Source organism: Petaurus breviceps, unplaced genomic scaffold (assembly GCF_028583685.1).
Source record: "Petaurus breviceps papuanus isolate PSGF00001 unplaced genomic scaffold, PetGlider_PUasm1.0 79, whole genome shotgun sequence".
Lineage (NCBI taxonomy): Eukaryota > Metazoa > Chordata > Mammalia > Diprotodontia > Petauridae > Petaurus > Petaurus breviceps.
The window spans coordinates 2,114,651-2,137,208 of NW_027186523.1; the positions used below are offsets into that span (position 1 = coordinate 2,114,651).

General features: G+C 35.4%; 1 protein-coding gene across 1 annotated transcript in view; it reads right to left on the reverse strand.

Annotated features, from left to right (window-relative positions):
• Window positions 1–22,558, reverse strand: part of LOC138175785 (transcription factor SOX-5) — a 503,395-nt gene that overhangs the window by 81,927 nt on the left and 398,910 nt on the right. Inside the window, exon 10 of the mRNA XM_069106265.1 lies at window positions 6,332–6,478. Coding sequence (XP_068962366.1) covers window positions 6,332–6,478 — 147 coding nt within the window. The remainder of the gene's footprint in view (window positions 1–6,331; window positions 6,479–22,558) is intronic.

Consider the following 22,558-nt stretch of genomic DNA (forward strand, 5'->3'; position numbering starts at 1 on the left):
AGAAAATATTCAAGTGTAAGAAATTCTAGGAACAATGCTTGCCAAACTCTTAATTAAAGCACTTGTTTTCATTCTTATAACAGAGGTTGAGATTAATGCTTTTCATGCATTCAAACAGAACTGCTATTGCAGTAAAGTTCAAGCTTCCAAACTTTTCAGATGTAGATGTTTACCAATATTTGGTCACAGACTCAGCTGTGGGGACATGGGTGAGGGAGACGGGCGTTTCTGGACAGCTGAACATATTTTCTTAGGTTTGACAATAAAATTTTCAGTTGCAAGCAAGGATTCAAAGACAACGGAATCTTAAAGACTTTCTAAATATACAATTGTGCCTAGATCAATTTTACTTAACTTTAGAAAGGTTTTCTACATGCTGACGACCCTAATTCTACACTAACCAGCCTTTGGCAAAGTAGGCTATGAAAAACAAATGTTTCTTTGCTCACAACTGTTAAAATGAGGTGGCGCCAAAAAATAAAATTCAACTAATGACAATATGTCAGGCACTGATGCAAACACACCTCAAACAGCCAACGCAAGACCCAAGGAGGCATAACCCTCCATGTAATACTATTCATGTTCTGTAATGCAAATTTGCAATATGCTGGATTTCTTCTCATGTTTTTCAGGCTCCTAGAACACAATTCCTTTATGCAGTATTCGGGGGTTTACTGTAAGTCCTCTAAAGGTTTCTTTATCATTTAATATTATAAATAATTGTGTTCCAAGGCTGGAGTTCAAAGCTCAGTGCAGCACTCATACACTACCACAGGCAGGTCAGGTGACCTTTCTCCAATTCTCCTCTCTCCGGTGCTGAGGACAGACAAAGTGATATGTCTGTCATACGCCATTACCATTAGAACAGAATCTTGTTCTTTTATTACAACTGAACTCTGCCGGATTTCTCAGCAGGAATGCTAAGTGAAATCAATGTCTTGGATTTCCAGGCTGAGCTTGGAGGTCACAGCCACTCTATCATTTCTCAGCATTATCCTTTCTCTCTCTCTCTCTCGTGCACTCCCTGAGCCTCCAACTGGCACACAGCAGATTGAAAACAGCATGCATCAGAGGACTCATGCTGCACAATTTTACAGTCTTTTGGAGCCCCCTCATTTCGATCCCCCCCTTCTATTTTTGCAAATTGCAAATAAGTTTTGTTTGTGTCCTTCTCTAGAGTTGTGAGTCAAAGGCAAAGAAACACTTAAGAATAAGGGTAAACAATGAAATTTAAAGAAAAAGGTTGATTTTGACAGCTGCCAACAAGACCATTTTGTTTATACCACCAGTTGGATAAGCTTTAAAATGCCATTGTTACAACCAATAAATGCTGCTTCCCTGTCAGACCATCAATTCAATTTATTTCAGGTAAGTCTACAGATAACAGAGGGATCTTGAATGTACAACTCTCTTTTATAACCTTCTAGACATATAAATCTCCCTTCCCCCCAAAAGCACACAAAACTATATACTCTGGCACAAATAATTGCTTGAAAAGAAAAAAAATAACAATTACTAGTCTTACCTGAGGCAAAACAAATGTCCATAAAGATTTTAAAAAGCTTTTTGAAGCCAAAATGTGCCATAAATGTCAACTTCTGCCAAAAGAACTAGATTAATTTAATACAATAGTGCCCAACTTTTAAAAAATGATTATTATTATTCTTTGACCATATAATTCATTAAAATGATTATTAAAAAGTTTATTTGTCTGGCTATTTTTAATCTATGCAGTTTTACTGTTGGGCTTAAAGCTAAGATTATTGTCAATTTAAGGAATCTATTATGACAAGACAAGAGGATGTGACAGCATGCTATAAGAAAATAAAGCAAAGGAAGGACAAATTTCCAAACCTCACCATCACTTAAACTGAGGAAACTCCCCCTTCATAACCAACCTCCAATAAAAGCCTTGATTATTTTATAATAATTGAAGCTAGAGAATACTTTCAATCCACAATTATGATCATTTTTTCATAAACCACTTATAAAATCAATCAAGAATTTCTAAGCATTTTAGTTCATATTGTCTTTAAAATCTTAGAATATGCTTGCAAACAAAAGAAATCAAAATTTCATGTTCATATACTTATTTATTTAAAGATGTGTCCTATTTTTATTTCACTAATAATGTTAAAGAAGGGAGTGACTACAGACCTATAAACCAAAACTATAAAACTACAAAAGATCCAAACATGACTCAAAAGTCCCATCTTATTTAGAAAGCTGGATTTGGAGTCAGAGAAAGTAGATTTGAATCCTAGCTGCTTATTAGCTGTGTGACTCTGGGCAAATCACTTAACTTTTCTGGGTCTCAGTTTGCTCATTTTTAAAATGAAGGGATTAGACTACATGATCTCGAAGTCCCTTTTCACCCAACAATATTGTGATCATATCTCAAATGTCTACAGAGTTGGCTCTGTGATTGAGAGGGGGCCTGAAATAATAATTCCTATCCTCAGAAGCACATGATAAAGTCTCTGAGTCTCAGCAAAGCAAACCCACCATTTGATCATATCTGATTCCTGTATTTATGTGATGTAGTGTATGTGTTCAACAAATGATTATTTTCTTGACTAGATGAACCACCTTAGGGTTGTCTTAGGATCATAGGATTTTAGATTTTGAGACAGAAGGAAATTTAGGGGTCATTTAGTACAAGCCCACAATGTACAGATGAGACCCAAGGTCATCTAACTAGTAAGCAGAAGACCTGGGATTCAAACACAGATCCTCTGCCTCCACTTATAGCAGTCTTTCAGCTGTGTCACATTACCCTCATAGTTATCAACATAAATGGATTAGGGGAAAAAAGTTATAAAAAATTGCTTAGTAGGAAGAAATTTTTAAAGGGCAGTTCAAAAGAGACTATCTTAAAGCAATGTATCAACATGAGATTATGCAAACAGTAAATCTTGTAAACAAAGCAAGAAAAAACACACCAGTACCTTACTTTCACACAAAATGACCTACACTTCTCTGTCTAAATGCCCATATTTTGCTGATATGACTAGCCTTTTCAATGAATGTTAAATTATGTGTGCAAAACCTACAGATAATTACTGAAAACTCTGCTGGTCCATCTGTACACCAGAACTTCATGGAGACAATTATACTCACAAGACTGATTTATATTTAGTGACTGTAATTCCTATTACATAACTTTCTTTCAAAGACTTTGGCAGTGCATTTAAACATTAACTTCATTCACAGAAGTACGAGGTCAATGGAAACACTCAGAGCATAATCATAAATGCAGGTGTTTACTCCCAAACATCATAATGGAAAATACTTTTCTGGAGGCTACTTATCAACATACAAATATTTAATATATAAAGACATGAATGTTATGAGGTTCTATACAAATGTGACTATGTATTTCATAGGATGTGTTTTGGTCTGGATCTATGATTTTATACATGCAAGAGAATCCTCTAGCATTGCTGATCAGCAACAATTCCACAACCATGAATCTTAAAATACTATTGGGATGCTGAAATTTTAAGTGTCTGCCCAGGGCCACATAGCCGAAGGTCTTTCTGACTCTGAAGGTATGGTTTTATAAAGATTTTACACTTTTTATAAAGTGTAAGTAATGCATAACTCCATAGATATAATGTTTTAAGCACCCTCCGTCCTAATTTTGTTGACTAGTCTTCATTCTTCCTTACCTCATATTGTCTAATCATTTGTCAAATTCTTTTCTTCCTGCAGCTTCTCAATGTTCATATCTATTTCTCTCTCTCCTCTCAAACAGCTACCACTATCATATGGGCTTTCATCACTTATCACCTGAACTATTACAATAGCCTCAATTAGCTTTCTTGCTTTGTCTTTCCCTTTCTAATCTGTCCTCTATACAGGTACCAATGTCATATTTGTAAAGCTCAGATGAGACCATGTAACTCCTCTACTCAAGAAATTCCAGTGGCTCCCTATTGCTTCTGGTATCAAATATGAGATTCTATTTTTGCCATGTAAAGCATTCCCCAACCTTCCCAATCTTACATGTAACTCCCTTTCTTGGAGTTTTTGGTCTGACCAAAATGGCCTTCTTGCTGATCTTCACACATGACATTCCTTCTCCTGTTTCCATTCCTGGAATGTGTTCCATGCTCACTTCTGCCTCTTAAAATTACAAGTTGCCTTCAAAGCTTAGTGCTTGGAGCATAGCTTGTATTTAATAAATGTTCAATGACTGACTGATTCATAGCTTTGCATCTTGGGTCTACTCCATTTACTATCTGACACTCAATAAGTAACTTTTCTATACCTCATTTCCTCTCTTAATAAAAAGGAGTTAAATAATTAAATGTCTATTATTTTATCCCTCAGGTATTTTCAGTGGTTTTTGTTTGTTTTTAAAAGAAAGATAATTCTTTAATATAGAAATTCCTCCATCTGTTGAGAAGCAGCAGTGTAGTGAATAGAGAGCTGATTTGAAGCCAGGGAACCAGAAGTCCTAAAGATACTGGCTGTGTGACCCTGGGCAAATTACAACCTCTGAGTGCCCTATGAAACTCTATGGCTATAAGTTGCAGAGAAGGTGCCAGCCTGAAATTGGTAGAAAGAATTTTATCTTCTAGGCATTCTTTACATCAGTGAAATCATAAGCCCAGCTTCTATTCTTCTACTGTTAACACCACTTTGACTTCTTTCTCCATATATGTAATTTGAAACAAGGAGTTAGGTAGCCATCCAGATAGTTTATATGTAAACCACATTGCTTTTGATCTAATTGTATAGCTGGGATGCAAAATTGTTCTTTTGGTAGCTAAATTATTTAGCATTATCTCAAATTTCTACTTAATTCTACATATCAATATATATTTTTAAAAATACAAATGAGAACTAGATTGTAATGAAGGAGGAATCTCATGTTGAAAAGTCAACTCAAAGTAAAATTCTTTTGATCTCTCTGTCACTAAAAACTTTAACATGCTCAAACAACTTAATCTATTATCCTTACAAATCATTTCTAAATGTATCCCTGAAATTCCTGGGTCTAAATTTTATGTTTTGTATAAATCATAATGAAATTGAGAACTTAATATAGCAAAGACACAGTTTGTTCTTCATTCTCCATTTTTCTTTGTTTCCTCTGGTGCCTTTTTGTCTTTTATCCTTGAACTTATCTAGAAGTTAACTTGAACCAAAAGTTCTATGATTACCACATTTAATCATATATATGAACACATGTATATATACTTACACTGTATATACTTACACTGTATATAATTTTTAATATATACTTACAGTGACACTATTTCTAATTTAAAATTTTATGCTTAGGCTGGACAAATGCTCATAATCTTACGAAATGAAATGATAACTAAGGTAGGCAAAATGTAATTGGTTGGCAAAAACAATCTGCTAAATTATTTGTCCCTCTGATAAAGTTCATATTATATGAGAATGTAAGCTCCTTGAAATCAAGGACTATATTGTTTTGGATATTTATGGCTAGCACCGGGTGTCTTAAATATATAGTAAGCGCTCAATAAATATTTGTAAGTTGAAGGCATTTGGATAGATGTGGCACTATTTCACTGTCAACCTTGAGGTATCTTCTTTTTTACTTATACATAGTGAAATTTTAATCTTAGATTAGCAGTTTTCTTAGTCTCCTGTGTTCGTGAACCAATGTCTGGGACAAGATTTGCTGAGAGAATGTTCATTTCAATACTGGCCCAAACCAAAACAAACAAGTAAAGCAAATTTGCTTCAGAAAAAAAAAATCATATGATTCATTCAAAGACAAATATAGGGGGCCTATGGGTAATACATTTTATATCATCAGTGCTACTTCTCTATTACATGATGATGGATATTTGAAAGTAGTTCAACTTGACTTTTACTATCAGCTTGGCAAAAACTAAGAGATAGGAGTTCATTTATTGCCTTTGTCATTTACTTATTGTGCTCACTAAGTCAATTCATTTGATGTCTTTGTGCTCCACCCCCACATACGTAAAATGGAAAAAGTAATCATCCTAATCATTATTCAAGGATATTATCAAAAGAAAGAAAAGGAAAATCTCTAAGGCAACTTATGTATCTAGAATAAAAAATAGTGCTTCTATATACAAATATTTCTGTACTACGCATATGTGTGTATGAACACACTGACATATTTTAACCAATTTTGACATCCGTGAATTGTATCTAATGTTTATTACCCAGTACTGAAACATGTTAAGTATCTCTTCTAAAAGACATAGCCATTAATCTTTAAATGAATAGGGTGTCAAGCTGCCTCCATCTTTTTTTTTTTTAATACATTGAGTTAATATCATTTTTTTTAGACAATAGAACTTCTTTGAATTAGTACCTTGCTTTTGGGTGGTGGACTATTTGTGCTCTTCTCTGTATGAATGCTGGTTGGAGACACAGCAGCACCGAGGTTGCCTTGGGGTATACCTGGTAACTTTCCTCCTGGAGATACCTGCATTGCAGCTAGCTGGGCAGCATATAACTGCTACATAAAGAGAAAGAAAGAAAATGAAATATCATCAATAAATAAATAAATGCAGCTTTCAAAAACTTCCACTTCAAATACAGTATTCTTCTGATGGGTATTTTTTATTTAGCACACTGGAATATTTCAAGAGAACCTGTCACCTCAACTTTCATGTCATTTCTCTGGGAAGAAATGACAGATATCACATAAGCAGTTCTAGCTTCTGTATATCTAGGAGGCTCTGAGCAAATAAAAGCAATCCATATTTATTCTTAGGCAGTGTCTATCCTAATTCAAGCCTCCATCGCCTACTTCCTGGACCATTCTTAATAACCTATGTGGTTTCATTGTTTTAATTTTTTCACTACTCCAGATCCATATTCTGCATAACTATTAAAGTGATCTTCCAAAATAGTGGGTATGACCTCATCAAACCTCTATTCAATAAAGTCCGGTATCACTCTATTACCTTCAAATATATGTCATTTAAAGTTCTTTAAAACCTGGCCTCTATCTTCCCAGTATTTTTACACATTAATTCCCCTCTATATACTACATGATGCAGCCATACTGGCCTACTTTCCATTCCTCACATGTGACATTTAATCTCCCATCTCCATTCCTTTTGCCCTCCCTTAAATTCTTAAAAGGAGACATTCAACAAAACAATAAATCAAGGCCTGATTTACAGCATTCGCTGATTTCTGAGATATAAATGCTCGCAGTAAAAATATATTAATCAGCTCTCATGAGGCAGTAGAGTCTAGCTCCAGCATTCCCCTGAGTATTTATCTTTTTGTGTTATGTGTGTGTGTGTGTGTGTGTGTTGTCTCTTTCTTAAGAATGTAAGTTCCTTGAGGACAGGGACTGCTTTTGCTTTTTCCTTATATTTCCAATGCTTAGCACAGAGCCTGGAGCATAGTAAATGTTTATTGAATGATTAACTTGTCATGTTATTTGATCTCTTCCCAAACATACTACAATTTCAAATAAGCAGCAGCTATATTCCTGTTCTACCATTCATATTAGTTTACATTCTGCAAGAGCTCCTTAGATTGCTGAAATGAATACTTGTTTACTGAAGGAGGTGGCCAATGAGTGCCTAGTTCTTAGAGTATGCACGATACTCTCTGCCTGCTGCCAATCAGCATTAAGTCTTGGTGAACCTGCTTCTAGAAATGTACTCTACAATCCAGGCAAACCGACCTTCTCTCAGTTCCTTACACGAGACACTATTTCTTATCTTTCATTTCTAAAATGCAAGCTCTCCTTACCTTTGTCATCAGAACAGAAGCTCATTGTAAGTAGGAATTTATTTCATTACTTGCATTTTCACTGCCTAGCAAAGTTCCTTACTCATAGTAGGTGCTTAATAAATACTTTTTTGATTGATTGATGATGAAGAGACCCTCTGCCTCCCAGATTCAGAGCACAAGCAGGTATCCTTTTTTTCATTTCCTATCAACTAGCTGTGTGGTGACAAAAAATACCTTTTGACTTGGATGCTAAACTGAAACTGAAGGATCCAACAGCGAAAGTCTCTTTCCTGGTGGCTTTTGAGTGAGGGAGAAGAAATGCTGTGGGCCTCAGAAGTTTCATTAAGATAGTTGAAAATGAACTATTTACTTTATTACTGTCAGCTTGCTCCTAAGAGACATGAATTTATTTATTGTCTTTGCTACTTATTTATTGTGATATCTCAGTCAATTCATTTAATCTCTCTGTGATTTTTCCCTCTTCATACAGAAAATGGAAAAGGCAATCATTCTAATCACTGCTTAAGGATATTATAAGCATAACTGAAGAAGAAAATCTCTAAAGTAATTTATGTATCTACAACCCAAAGTAGTGCTTATGAGCATAAATATTCTGTGTGTGTGTATGTGTATGTGCACACAGGCATGTGTGCCCTTGTCTATGTTGGGGCCCCAAACCATTTCTTTTTTCTTTCTTGAAAGCCATGAGGGAAGAGAGAGTTTATGTATTTGAACTTTTTGGATATATGGTTAGTTCTGGCTAAGCAATCCATTAAAAGCCTTTTCATCACTGTTCAGTATGCCAAGAAGTAAAAGGGGATACCTGTGTCTGAACCAAAGAGAGAATGAATACACCTCCATCATATATTTCTGAAAGTGGCTCACCAAACCTCCATGTAGATTGGGAGCAGTCCAGTAACATTGAATATTCTCTAAGAACTGGACACTCATTGGCTTCTTCCATCATTATGCCTGCAACACTTATTATGAGCTGTATCTTCCTACAAATTAAACTATATATATATACGGAATAGAAGAATCATGTGTTAAGGAACATTACTTTGTCTTCCTACCCTGATAAAAACAACTGGATAATGAACAAAATTACACTTCAATTTATGCTATGTGAACAAAGACCAGGAAGAAGGCCTCTTGAAGAGGTGATGTTTCAAGCATAATATGACCCAGATACATACTCTTCAGTCTATGCCATCCAACACAGATAAAATTACTGAAATCAATTTTATCTACTAACAAATCTAATATAATTTTTTTTTCTTTTTGAAGGGAAATGGGGGTTGTGACTTGCCCAAAGTCACATGGCTAATAAGTGTGTCAAGTGTCTGAAGCCAGATTTGAACTCAGGTCCTCCTGACTCCAGGGCCAGTGTTCTATTCACTGCACCACCTAGCCTCCCAGTATCTAATACAATTTTAACAACCAATTAGATATGGTTCAATAATTTTATAATACTAATTATTTCCAATTAAGTTTTTACCTTTGTGAAAATAATCTTATGTAAAACAAAGTTACATGGATGTAAAAATATTGTTAAACATAAAAGGCTTGCTTTACCTCTATATAGCACTGTGACAAAGGGAAATAAAAACCCAGAACATATAAATAGAGGTAAGCAAGTATATATTCCATGGTACATAGAATATAAAATTTCTTTTATCCAGTTGCTAAATACCTGGATATCCAAGTTATTGAAACATTTTCCCCCTTGTTCAAGTTCTGACTTCTCCACACCTTCTAAAGTGGCAGAATAGTGATGAAAGGCTTGGAAACAGCTCTCTGGGATAGCTATACTTTCTCTTTGAGGAAAGATATCCCACTTTTACCCCCCCCCCCCCAAAGTCTACTCCAGGTAAATCAGGTGTTCAGATAGGAAAGGACCAGTTCACAGAAAAAACAAAAATACAAACACATGTGCATGGCTGAACACATTTTCAAAGACGAATATACATTTAAACAAATAAAAATAAAATAAAATTTTATTTTGTAGTGTAAGGGAGAAAGTGATGTTACTAAAAAGCATTTCATGACCATCAATCACTACATAATTTGATCTCCCAGTTATAAGAAGATATTAGATGTAGAGTAAGAAAGGATCTAAGAGCTTATCTAGTAAAATGTATTTTACAAATGAGGATACTGAGGCACAGTCCCCAACATTGTACAGGTGGCAAATAGTAAATATTAGTCTCAGAGTCAGGTCCTGATTGCCAATCCAAAGTTCTTTACACTTCCAGGAGTGGGGAACCCATGGCCTTGAAGACACATGTGGCATTCTAAATGCTTAAGTGCAGTCTTTTAACTGAATCGATTCAGTCATATGGTCTCTAGGCCACAGGTTTCCCACCCCTGCCCTAGATCTTACAGTTTCAGATATTATTATGGTTGCTATAACAATAACAATCCTTCATTTAAGTGATTTTGCTCCAAGAAAGACTCATCATGGCACAAAAATAACCCTGAATTCTAGAAAGCTATATTGATTTAATAGAACTCTTACCTATCCTACCAAACAAAACAGGCTTTGAGTACAAGATTAGCAGTAAGGGAGGCTGTTTGTAGATTGTCCAAGACCTGTGTCTATAAGTTGGAAGAAATTAATCATCAGAAAGCTAGCTACAAGATGATCATTTTTTTTTCTGGCTAAAGTAGAAACAAAACAACGTGGTATGAGTAAAGACACCTGAGGACTCTACTGCGTGTATGAAATGTGAAAAATAGACCTAGAGAGGGGCCTCTAACACATCCGGTTGTAACATCCTCTGTTGGAGATCTATGGAAGAACATGGACAAGGATGCCAGAGTATGAACAGGTGGTGATGCCCACCCATGGTGTTCTCACTGATGAGATCACAGATTAACAAGCATCAAAATATTGAATCAACTCAACAAAGACTTTTATGACATAGAAGGGTTGGGACCAGTGTCAGCAGAGAAATTAAATGAATCAATGAAATAAGAGATCTTTAAAAGATTGAATATTAATAAAAATAGTAGCAATACATGTGTATATACTGCTTTATATGTATAAAGTAACTCAAGTGCATTATTAGGTGTGATTATCATAATAACCTTATGAGAAATAGGTAGCACATTCTTATTTTATTAATGAGGAAATTGAGACTAAGAAACATTAAGCAATTTGCTCAAGATAACACTTAAAGTTAGTGGAAGCTTGGTGGCATGATAGAAGAGGTCTGGATTTACAGTCAGGAAGAGCTGAGTTCGAATCCTGACTTAGACACACAAACACTCTCTGTGTGACCCTATAAAAGCCATTTAACTTTGCTAAGCTTCAGCACCTTCAACTGTAAAATGGATATGAGTTTCTACCTTACAGGGTTGACATGAGGACCAAAGGAAATAACATATATAAAGTACTTTGTAAACCTTAAAGCACCATGTAACTGATAGTTATTGTTATTAATAATAATCCTCATCATTATTATTACTTTTATTATTTATATAATTTACATTATGATTAGTTTTATGTGGCAGAACCAAAATTCAAACACAGGTCTTTTGGCTTCCAATTTGGTGGTCTTTTTAACATAGCCTAGTAGATAATAGATAATAGTTATTATCATATGATTATAGTATTTACAGTTGGAAGGAACCTTAGGGATCATCTATTCCTTTAGTATACTGGTCTTTGTTAAACCAAGCCAATTTAAAAGAAGACACCTTATTGATAATGGAGTATATGAAAAAGGTGAACGGCGTAGTAATAATGATCCATTGAAAAGGAATTAACAAACACTAAAGCTAAACAAATTCCTCAGTATGGTTAGCAAAAACATTTTCTTATGAACATTACAGAGAAAGATCGTTTTTAAGTTTTAGTCCCCAATTTGTAGACAGAGAGCTATGAAAATTTAACAAAAATATGATGTGTGAAAGTTTGCTGATTTCTATTTAAGATGAAGAGATGTTCTCATTACATGAGTTAAAAAGCAACTGGTTACATTTTGCAATGTGAAAATAGGATCATCTGTCACAACTGAACTTTGCTCCTATAGTCATTAAGCAGACATCCTTCTTTCTCCTAGGTCATCACCTTGAAAATTTACAGTTCACCCTGTATAGTAAAGGGTAAATGCTATTGAAGTTTACAAAAGGATGCCTCATAACAGACTGGCTGGATGCCTAAACTGTATATCAACAGCTTAATCTTTGAAAACTATTCCTTGGAGTATTGTTACAAGATGTTAGGAATACTCATTACTGGCTTATAACACACTAAAAATGATTTTAGTTTTTATTACAAAGAAAGGTGAGAATAAAGGCATTTTAACATTTGCATTTAAAATCAAAAAGGCAAAATATTATTAAAATGTTTTAAATCCCACAAGATATTATTTTCATTTTTCAACAACTAGAATTGTTTAGTCTTTAACAATAATATTAATAAGTCAGAACATGAATACGATTCATTCAGTATTTAATTATTTGTAACCATAGATAAATTAAATATTTTAATTTCTTAATCATTCTAGGTCCCATCACAAAATATATACATATATTTTGATTTCATGTTGTATATACCTCACTGAACTCAGAGTATGAGTTGTTATTTTAGTTTTACATAATATGAATTACGAAGCAATGCAAATGTGATTCCCTTATTCTAACTTTATCATTTTCAACTTTTCTCACATAGGTGTTTCTCAAAAAGAAAATATCTTGAGTGCTGCATATGAATTTTAAAGCTTGAGAAACAGAAAGTCATAATCCTTTTAAAAAGAGAAGACTATTCTAACCAACCTGGTGAGTCTAATAATTGAAAATATTTTAAATGTCCATTGTGACAGCCAATCTCAAATATTGTGTGATCAGTACTTCAAATACAAGATTTTTTATTTTCTAGGACTATTGAAGAAAGGGGTGAACAGCCCTGTGATACTACCGCTTTCCATATCCTTGCTTTCACTTAGGTAGTTTGGTAAGATTTTGTGTTTCTCACATTTCAGCAAAAGAACAGTCATTTACCACAGGACTTTGACCTTTTATTCAGTTCTCTAAACTCTTTTATACCTAACTACCTATCAATTATGTCTACCATAGTTGGATGACTGTCCATCCAAGGGTAGAAAGCAGGGGCAGTTGAGACATTCTGACCAACACATTTCAGTCCTTAAAAAAAAAAAAAAACAAATATCACATTTAATTGATTGATTGGCCATTTGAAGTCAGTGGATGACTGAGGGGTTGGTCAACAAAATCAAGAGCCATAAAGGAATCACAGAGGGCGAGGTAAAGCCTGATTCAAATGCTTCTGCCTTCATGGAGCTTGGGTCCTCTGGGCACTAAAAATCTTTCGCCCCTTGTGTTTCACATAACATCTTCCAATGCACTTATTGTGCATTATTTGATATCCTAGTTATCTGTCTTATTTTCCTATTATCTCTTTCTGATGGATTTTTGTTAATTCCATGCAAATAAAGTATGTTTGTAATCTTTTAAAAATATCACATGCTTTAAGAAGCATTGTTGTTCAGTTGTGTCCAACTCTTTATTACCACATTTTGGGGTTTTCTTAGCAAAGATACTAGAGTGGTTTGGGATTTTCTTCTCCAGTTCATTTTACAAATGAATAACCCAAGACAAACAGGGTTAAATGACTTGTGCAAGGTCACAGAGTTAATAAGAGTCTGAGGCTGGATTTGAACTAAAAAGGAGATGAATCTTTCTAACTACAGGCCTGGTGCTCTATCCATTGTGCCACCTAGCTGTCCTTAAGAAGCATAACATAAATAAATAACATAAATAAGTGTATAGCTCTTGCTAGTAGAGGCTCATTTTTTAAAAATTAAATCTATTTAGCTGTTACGGAACTGAGGAAATATTATAACCTAACTGGACTAGATACTGGTTTGGTCATCCGTGGTCATTAAGGAACTACCAAAAGATTTAAAGAGAGTGATATAAGAAGATCTATAAAAGAACAAGGGAATTCCTTCTAGTTAGCAATGAAACAGCTTGTATCAAACTATACATGTTAATCCTTGGATCCAAGTTGCATGGAATGATTACATGACAATGTCTTGCGCTTTCTTCTTGGACCTTCTCAAAACTCGTTACTTGGTCCCTCCATATTGCAATAATTCAATAAATATGGGATCTTATTAATGTGAACTTTCCCTTTATTGAAGCAAATCAAAATCCATTCTTAGCACATACTGTATTATTCTTGTCCACCTTTTCAGTCATCATGCTTCTTGACTTCTCTGCTTTAGGCTGACAATTTATCTGCTTCCTGAATCTTCTCTACCCTCTAGATTTTCATGATAAATTTCTCTATTGGTTCTTGTCCTCACTTTCTTTTGCTAGATTTTCATTTAGGTGTCCTGCACCAATGTTCTACCTGGCCCCTCTTTTTCCTCTACATTATCTTAATTTATTATAATTTTATCAACTCTTATGGATTGAATTATTAGCTTTACAAAGACTCTGAGATCTGCAATCCAGCCCTACTCTCTGTCTCGAGCTCCAATCCTTCACCTAATGCAAACTGGAGGTTCTCTAGGGATCTTAAACTCATTGTGTCCAAAACAGAGTTCATTACCATTCCTCCAAAACCTCCCTCTCTTCTAAACTTCCCTACAGTTATGGAGCACATCACTATCTTCCCAATCACTAAGGTACACAACTGTATCATCCTGGAAATGTCACCCTCATGCACTTGTTATCCAACTAGACACTTTACTCTCACTCACCCCATATCCAATCAGTTGCCAAAGCTTGATGTTACCTCCACAATACCTCTTGTATACATCCCTTTGTCTCTATTCACTTAGCCCCTTGGGTGTAGGTTCTCATCACTTATCACCTGAACTATTTCAAATGCTTTTTATAAATGGTCTCTGCTGCATCAAGTCCCTCTAAGTGCTAAACTTCACAGAAGAAATCCCCTTAAAAAATTTGGATTCAGTCAAAAAGCTGCACTTGAGGCCTTAGAGGGTCACACGTGGCTTTGAAGCCACAGGTTTCTCACCCCTGATCCATATTCCACAAAGCTGTTGAAGTTATCTTGCTAAAGTACAGTTACAGCAATTGGTATGCTAGTTAATATTTAACAATAGCACATGACACACTTTTAAATTTAATCTGCATGTTTAACATTTTCTTCCATCATTTTCTTAAGTCTAGAAGACCAAGGATCTGAAAACCATGGTGGGAAGGTCAAATGCTGTGGCTGCCAGTTTCTGTATAGCTCATGAGTTAAGACAGGTTTTTACTTAAAAAAAAAATAGAATAAAACTTTATTTAAAGTTCTAAAAATTATTCTTATCTTGCTAGTCATACAAATACAGGTTGGCACAGGGTTGTAGTTTGAGAACCTTAGTATAGACAGTCAATAAAACAATAAATCAAGCCCTGATTTGTGATGACTCTTGACGTGTAAATGCTCAAACTGAAAATTTAACTTGCTCACCCCCAGGTTCAATCATGTTACCCTCTTTATTTAATAAATCCCAGTAACTTCCTATTACCTCTAGGAACAAATATTTACTCTTCCATATGGTATCCACAACTCCTCATAATCTAGCCTCTTCTTATTTTTTCATCCGTTTTACACATTATTCTTCTTTATGTACTCTATGGCCCAGCCATACTGAGATGACCTTCTATCTCCTTTCTCCATGTTTTCCTTTGCACTGGCTCTTTTCCATGCCTGGAATGCTCTCCCTCCCCTTCAATGCCTCTTAGAGTTCCTGGCTTCCTTTAAGACTGCTAATATGCCACCTTCTGCAGGACTTTTCCAGTCACATCCAGCACCTCTTAGGCATCCTTGCCTTCCCTTGAAAGGTAACTTTTCCTCTACTCTGTATGTATTTCACATGTACTTACCTATATCTGTTCTATTAGAGAAGAGACTAGTTTTGCTTTTTGAAAAAAATTTATCTCCAGGCATAAAGTGACTACTTAACAAATGTTTTTTTGATTGATTGTTAAGTTCTTTAAGGGGCAGGAACCAGGTGTTCTATTTCATTTATATTAATAAACTGAACAAAAATTTTGCTTTGAAATTGGGGAAGGCATGGTTAATATATATTCAACAAAACGAGTAGCCTATCTGTGCTAAGCTTTGAAGAAATTGGCTTGTCTAAGGCGAGGAACATGTGTTAGAGGAGTAGTTAGAAAAAAGATACAACATACAGAATGATGTTAGGGTAGAGACTGTCTTGAAAGACAGGCAGATTTAGATTAGAAGGGTAGACAATAGCAAGTCTCTGAAGTTTTAAGGCCTGAAAAATGGAGTGATTTAAGTATTGTCTTTTGGCTAATTAATCTGACGTTAGTATGCAGGACAGGATAGAGTGGGAAGACAATCCAGGCATGAGGTGATAGGAGTTGGAACTGGTGGGGCAGCAGTAGGAACTAGAAGAAAAGGTCAATCTAAGCAATGGATCAAAGAAAGAATCAAGACTTCTCTTCTACAGTGTTTTGTATACAGTGGGCACTGAAAAATAATTGATTAACTAGGGCAAAAATTAATAAATTAAACATTTATTAAATGCCCACTATGTGCCAGGCACTGTGCTAAGAGCTGGGTATTCACAAAGAGGGAAAACACAGTCTCTACCCTCAAGGAGCTTACAATCTAGTGGGGGAGACAACAAAAGGAGTGAAAGCAAAAAAGTAACAAATGGTTCATATTCTATGTATGATGTACAAAAAATGTTTGTTATGAATGTTATGTATTTTCCTATTTGCATCCATAATAAAATTATTCTTTATATTATCTTTTCATAAGAGGGAAAAGTTATTTTTTTCCAGATTTTACAAACAGAGGAACTGAGGCTGAGGGAAACTGATTTGCCTAATATTCAATGTTCTACTTTTGATACTATTGGAATTAACTTTGTTTAAAGTTATGCTGATAATGCAACTGGAATTAGCCCTAGAAGCAAGAGAAAGAGACATGCTCATTCCTTAAAGAATATCTCCTTGGAGATCATTTGAATTATGATATATGAAAATCAGTCTACATGAGCTTGGTGTTATCTCTACTTCTCTGGGCCTTATCTGTATTTTTTCCCTTGTAATTTACCCCATATGAATCCCAAGCATTTCAAAATGAGGGGCTGAGAATTCATTAAGAAGCATTCTCCCTGGTGAGTCTGACTGAAGTAATGACCCAGCACAGAGAAGGGAAATGTGTGATAGAATGAAAAAAATAGAGATGTAATTACTCATCATCTTGTGTTCCTTGTTCATCAAAATCTATTTAGTATAATTATATTTTAACAATCTAACCGCTGCATCCCTAGTTATTTATGGTTGCCTTTTCTTGTGAAAATATCTATTACATGAGTTTTCACTCTAATAAGATGTCCTATACTAGCGGTTATTACTTCTCTATGATTGATGGTATTCAGTGAGAGTATGATTTGAAAAACTCTACAAAGCAGGTGGGTCAGCTTCTCACAATGTCAACCACTAGGCAACATTTTACAAGGTGGGAGGGCAAGATATTGCTACTTCTTTCTAGATGATTTAAGTAAATTTGGTACTTTTTAGACTGGATGTGTGATTTCAATGGTATAGGGAACTCTTGGTGAGGAATGCCCACAACCAATATGGATTAGCATCTGTTCTACAAACTTAAAGAGTTTGATTTTGTTGTGTGTGTGGGGGGGGGGGGAAGGCAGAGAGAAGTAAAAGGAGGAAATAGGGAAAGAAAGGGAGAAGAAAAAAGGAATGTCAGGAAAGAGGGAGTGGGGAGAGAGAGATGAGAGAGAGAGAGAGAGACAGACAGATAGACCCTATGGATAGAAACTTGAGCTAGGAGCTGTGAGAACCATAAACATAAGCAGAATTGAGGTGTTTAGATCGTGGCAAAATAATGGAATAAAAAGTAAACTATCAGGGCAGCTAGCTGGAGCATTGAATACAGCACTGGCCCTGAACTCAGGAGGAGCTGAATTCAAATCCAGTTTCAGACACTTTGATACTTACTAGCTGTGTGACCTTGGGCAAGTCACTTAACCTCAATTGTCTTGCCTTCCCCCCCTCCCAAAAAAAGTAAACTATCCTAGAGGGAAGTAGGAAAGCATTAAGGACAGGCCATTCTTTCACCAAGGGCTTCAATTCTATTCACTAATATCTGTACTATGGCTAAGTTGGCCACGAGTCGTAAGACCTTGGGAAAAGGAGAATTTAAGAAAAATGTGGCAGCTTCTATTTTCTCTGCTATTTCTGCCTTAAATAAACCTGTTGTTTTGTTAAATATTTCATAGCCCTGTTGCTTGTAGGAGACAGCAGGGTCCCTGGAGAGAGACCCCCTACTGCCCCAAAAGGAAATTTATATGAGTATCACAATTATAATCATAAAGAGAGAATTCCATGTTGAAACAGTACTCTGGATAGAGGCTGAGCCATTAATGAGTTAGTTGGTTTTTGAGGAAAAAAACCTCATCAATTTGAGCCCAGAGATTACATCATTTGCTATAGATAATATGGAAATCATCATCATCATCCTATATTCAATGAGTTCACTGAAAGGACAAGTCACTAACCTATTATTGTCCTTTAATGTTTGATGTTCAGTGAGCATCTTGTGTGGGTAGAAAAAATGATAGCTTTTTGTAGATGAAAAAAGTATCAGGATGTAAGGTCATTTCTATAGGCTTACTAAAAAGGCATCTTTGGGACAAGTCCAGTATCATACATCTGAAAGGGGATTATCCCTAAGAAATCTTGTTACCACATGGCTTTGACTTATTTCACTAGGTATCTCATCTCTAGCATAGTTATTATTGTTTTGATCTAATCTGTGATCTCATTAACATGAGGAATCTCCCTCTACCAATTCAAGTCAACACCTGTTGTGCCTGGGGAATTAAAGTTAGTAACTTATCTAGGGTCACACAACCAGTATATATCTGAGGTGGGACTTGAACCCACCCATACCTGACCACAAAGGATGCTCTCTTTCTACTAAAAACATGTTGCTTCAGTATGTTAATTATTCTCTCTCTTTTTTTTTTTTTGCCTTTTTTTGGAGGGGGGAGGGCAGGGCAATTGGGGTTAAGTGACTTGCCCGAGGTCACATGGCTAGTAAGTGTTAAGTATCTGAGGTCAAATTTGAACTTAGGTCCTCCTGACTCCAGGATCAGTACTGTATTCACTGTGCCACCTAGCTGCCCCTATGTTAATTATTCTTAACAAAAAAAAAATTTCTTTTCTGTCCCAATCTTAACAAAATAAGAAAAAATGGGACCCATGTAGATAGTCTGTCAACAAAAGGAGTTATGTGAAAAACTGTAAAGATATTGAAAATCTGAATGAATGAAAATCTGAAAAGATATTGGACTCCATGTTTCTAATGTTCATGGTATGAGGAAACCAGATTCTTTAAATATTTTTAAATCTATAACATCCATATCTTATAAAAAAATAGCATGGCACAGTAGGATAAACCAGATTCAGAGGACATGAAGTCAATCCTGGCTCTGGCACTTCTGAGAACTTGGGGAAAAAAATCACTTAACCCCCATGGGCCACTTAACCTCTTCCTCTATGAGGAGTCAGACTAAATAATTTTTAAGGTCCCCTCTAGCCTGACCAAATGTAACTGTAAATTCCTCCTTCTTAGAAGGAAACTCTGAGTTGCTATCTGACACAGATATTTCTCAGTATATGTTTTATACTGGACATGTTCCACGTAAAATAATTCATTTTTCTCCATTAAGTAACTAGTATAGTTAATAAGCAAATAATGCCATCAGATGTACTATGAATAAAATTCCACACTTCTCAAATTGCTGAGCTGTAATTAAGGCATTTTAGTATTTTCAACACATCTCCTTAAGTGAGTGCTTTTTCAATTTTTTATTTATAGATTTTCCTATTGGTGCTTTAAGTTGTAATATTCAACTCAGAATAAAAATAGGAACACATTCTGGTTATTTCAAGACTGGTATTGAATCAATGATTTCAAGTTAAACAATTATCTCATTTTTATGTCAGGACAAAACTCACATAAAAACAAATTACAGTAGGAGTTGTCATTATAATGACATGAAAAGCTTTATTTTTGTCTATATCAGAAATAAGAGCGATACTGATAACACAAAATAATATTGATAAAATATCTCTGCCTACCTATTAGAGAAAGAAAATATGGAGAACATGTATCTACAAAGTCTGCTTAGAATAAAGTCAGAGATAATGCAGAGACAAACTAATCTACTCATTGAAATCACAATTATAGCAGTAAGGAGACATTTCTGTTTTGAAATAATATAATGGAATGAGTCTGTGCAAGGAATATGAAAAAAAAATTAAGTTTCTGGAAGAAGTTAATAGTTTTATAGCCTTTGCAAAAGCCAGTAGAATCAACACTTCAAAAGTAAAGACTTCCCTTTCAAATATTATTGAAAAGCAAACATCTTTTTCAAATAAACAGATATAATCTTTTTTAAATACAAGAAGAGCCATGAATACTTATTTTAAAAGGTGAAAAAAAATAATCCACAATACATGGTTGCTGGCACATATAAAAGTAGTCACTGGCATCTTTCTGCCCCTTCTGCCTGGCTCAAAACCTTAATTTGCTCTTTGAACTAAGTTCTATTATCAGGTCTCCATTACTGTCGGCCAGACAATCTGGATAAAGGCACAAGTGACAGTGATGGTGACAGCGAAAGACATTTACTCTGGAGCAAGAAGCATTCAACAGAGCAATATAAGGTTTGATTCAACTCTTCTCTTTAGTTCAGACAAGGATTGAAAGAACATGACACTTATGCCTTTGGGGAAGGCAGACAATGCTGTACATGTATATGGAAAAACAGATGATAGATATAATTAAATATCTCTTGTTCCCTACCTCATGATAAGAAATGTTAAACAAATATTGGAAAGGACAGTATAGCTGAGTTTTAACCAAAAATTTCTAGATAACAAGATTTGCTCATTTCCAAGATAACTGTTAAATTTTTTCATTGCCTCTTTCAGAACAGAAAGTGCTAAGAGACAGTGACCACTGTGAGCATGAAACTTTATTCCTAAAAATAATTTTTATTTATGGAAGACTTCAACAACGTAATATATAGAAAAAAAGAGTGTGAGGAAGGACTAAGGTGTTGGGATGGAAGGTTTGGGGGGGGGGAAAGCATCCGAAAGAGAAAAACACAAAGAAATGTCAAGACTGTATCAGTCTTCACTGCTTAATTTCTGCCTCTTAATGTAAGTTAAATGTGGAGCTTAAGAGGAGCTAATGTACTGGAGAAAACTTTCAAAACATAACAGCGTGTTTCCATGTGAATCAACTGGATTTTCTTTCATATTTCTTCTGAGCCAATTACCAATGTTCCAGTGAAGTCTCCCAAATACTGCTCATCTTTTGTTAGTTGTGTGTGTGTTAACTCTACTTCCTTGGATTAAAAACAAAACAAAAGAAAACAACTTGTTCTCAAGTGCATAACAAGACAAACAAAAGCAATGATTAAAACTAGAGACAGCCAGGCTATGTTGAGAAAATTTGTTTTAAGACTAAGTGGAAAGTAAGAGCACCAGCCCCGGAGTCAGGAGGACCTGGGATCGGTGCTGGTCTCAGATACTTACACACACACACAAAACTGGCCATTTAACCTTGGGCAAGTTACTTAACCCCAATTGTCCTCCAAAAAAAAAGGCAAAAAAAAAAAGACTAAGTGGAAGAATTTCTGGAATAAGGACCAAAATAATATATATGTGTATCACTATGGGTGTGATACTTTCTCACAAATGTTGACTTTTGGATCAATAAACAAAGTAAATGCATCTTTCTCTACTCCATCTCCTCTCATTTGGATGGTTTATTTGTTCTTAATCTGGCCTATGTTCCTTCAGAGAACTGTCCCTTCCCTTCCTTGTCAAATCAAAATCAATCAATCAATAAACATTTATTAAGTTTATTGAGTTTATTATATAAGTTTATTAAGTCTGCCAGGTAAGGTGCTAAGCACTAGAGATACAAAAGCTTGCTATTTCCAAAGGTCAGAAGATACATGTCGTTTAGAGTGGACTGGAATCAGATTAACTTCTGAGGCAATCCTGAAGACATAAGGAGACATAGAGGCTGTAAACTTCTGGCTCTTTGAATATAAATAGCTGCTGTGACTTATGAGTGGCTTTTACGGGTATCATAACTTAAAGTTACTACCCCTGAGTGCTATTCCCTATTGGGAGTCTGCTGTGCTATAAATCTGGAAGTGCCTCTCTAGGTTGCTAGGAAGATGAGGCTCCCAGAGGAAGAAGGGTCAGTATGACAGAGACTCCATGCATTTTCCCTTCTATGGAAGATGGTGGAGGTGATAGTCAAACATAAAGTTGTGCTCTAAGTGAAGAGGACCACATATGTCATTGAATGATATAGAGGCCCATCAAAGAGGGAAAGAATATTGATGGGTACAGAAATGAATCCTTTGAGCTTTTGTTAGGTAAATTCAAGTCTATCCTATATTCTATGTTATGTTAACCTGTGTATTTGCTTGGGAGCTCAGGGTCCTTTATTGTAGAGATCAAGACATGAGTCAAATTCTTTTTTTTTTTTTTTTGCTTTTTGGAGGGCAGTTGGGATTAAGTGACTTACCCAAGGTCACACGGCTAGTGTGTGTGTGTGTGTGTGTGTGTGTTGTGTCTGAAGCCCAATTTGAACTCAGATCCTCCTGATTCCAGGGCCAGTGCTCTATTCACTGTACCACCTCATCAAATTCTGATGTGCCTGAGAGAAAAGTTGGGTCAGAGCATATAACAAAGAATTTTTTTTTTTAAACTGAAACTTTAACCCAGTTCAAGTTATGCCAAAGTTTCACTTAGCAGGGGGGGTGAA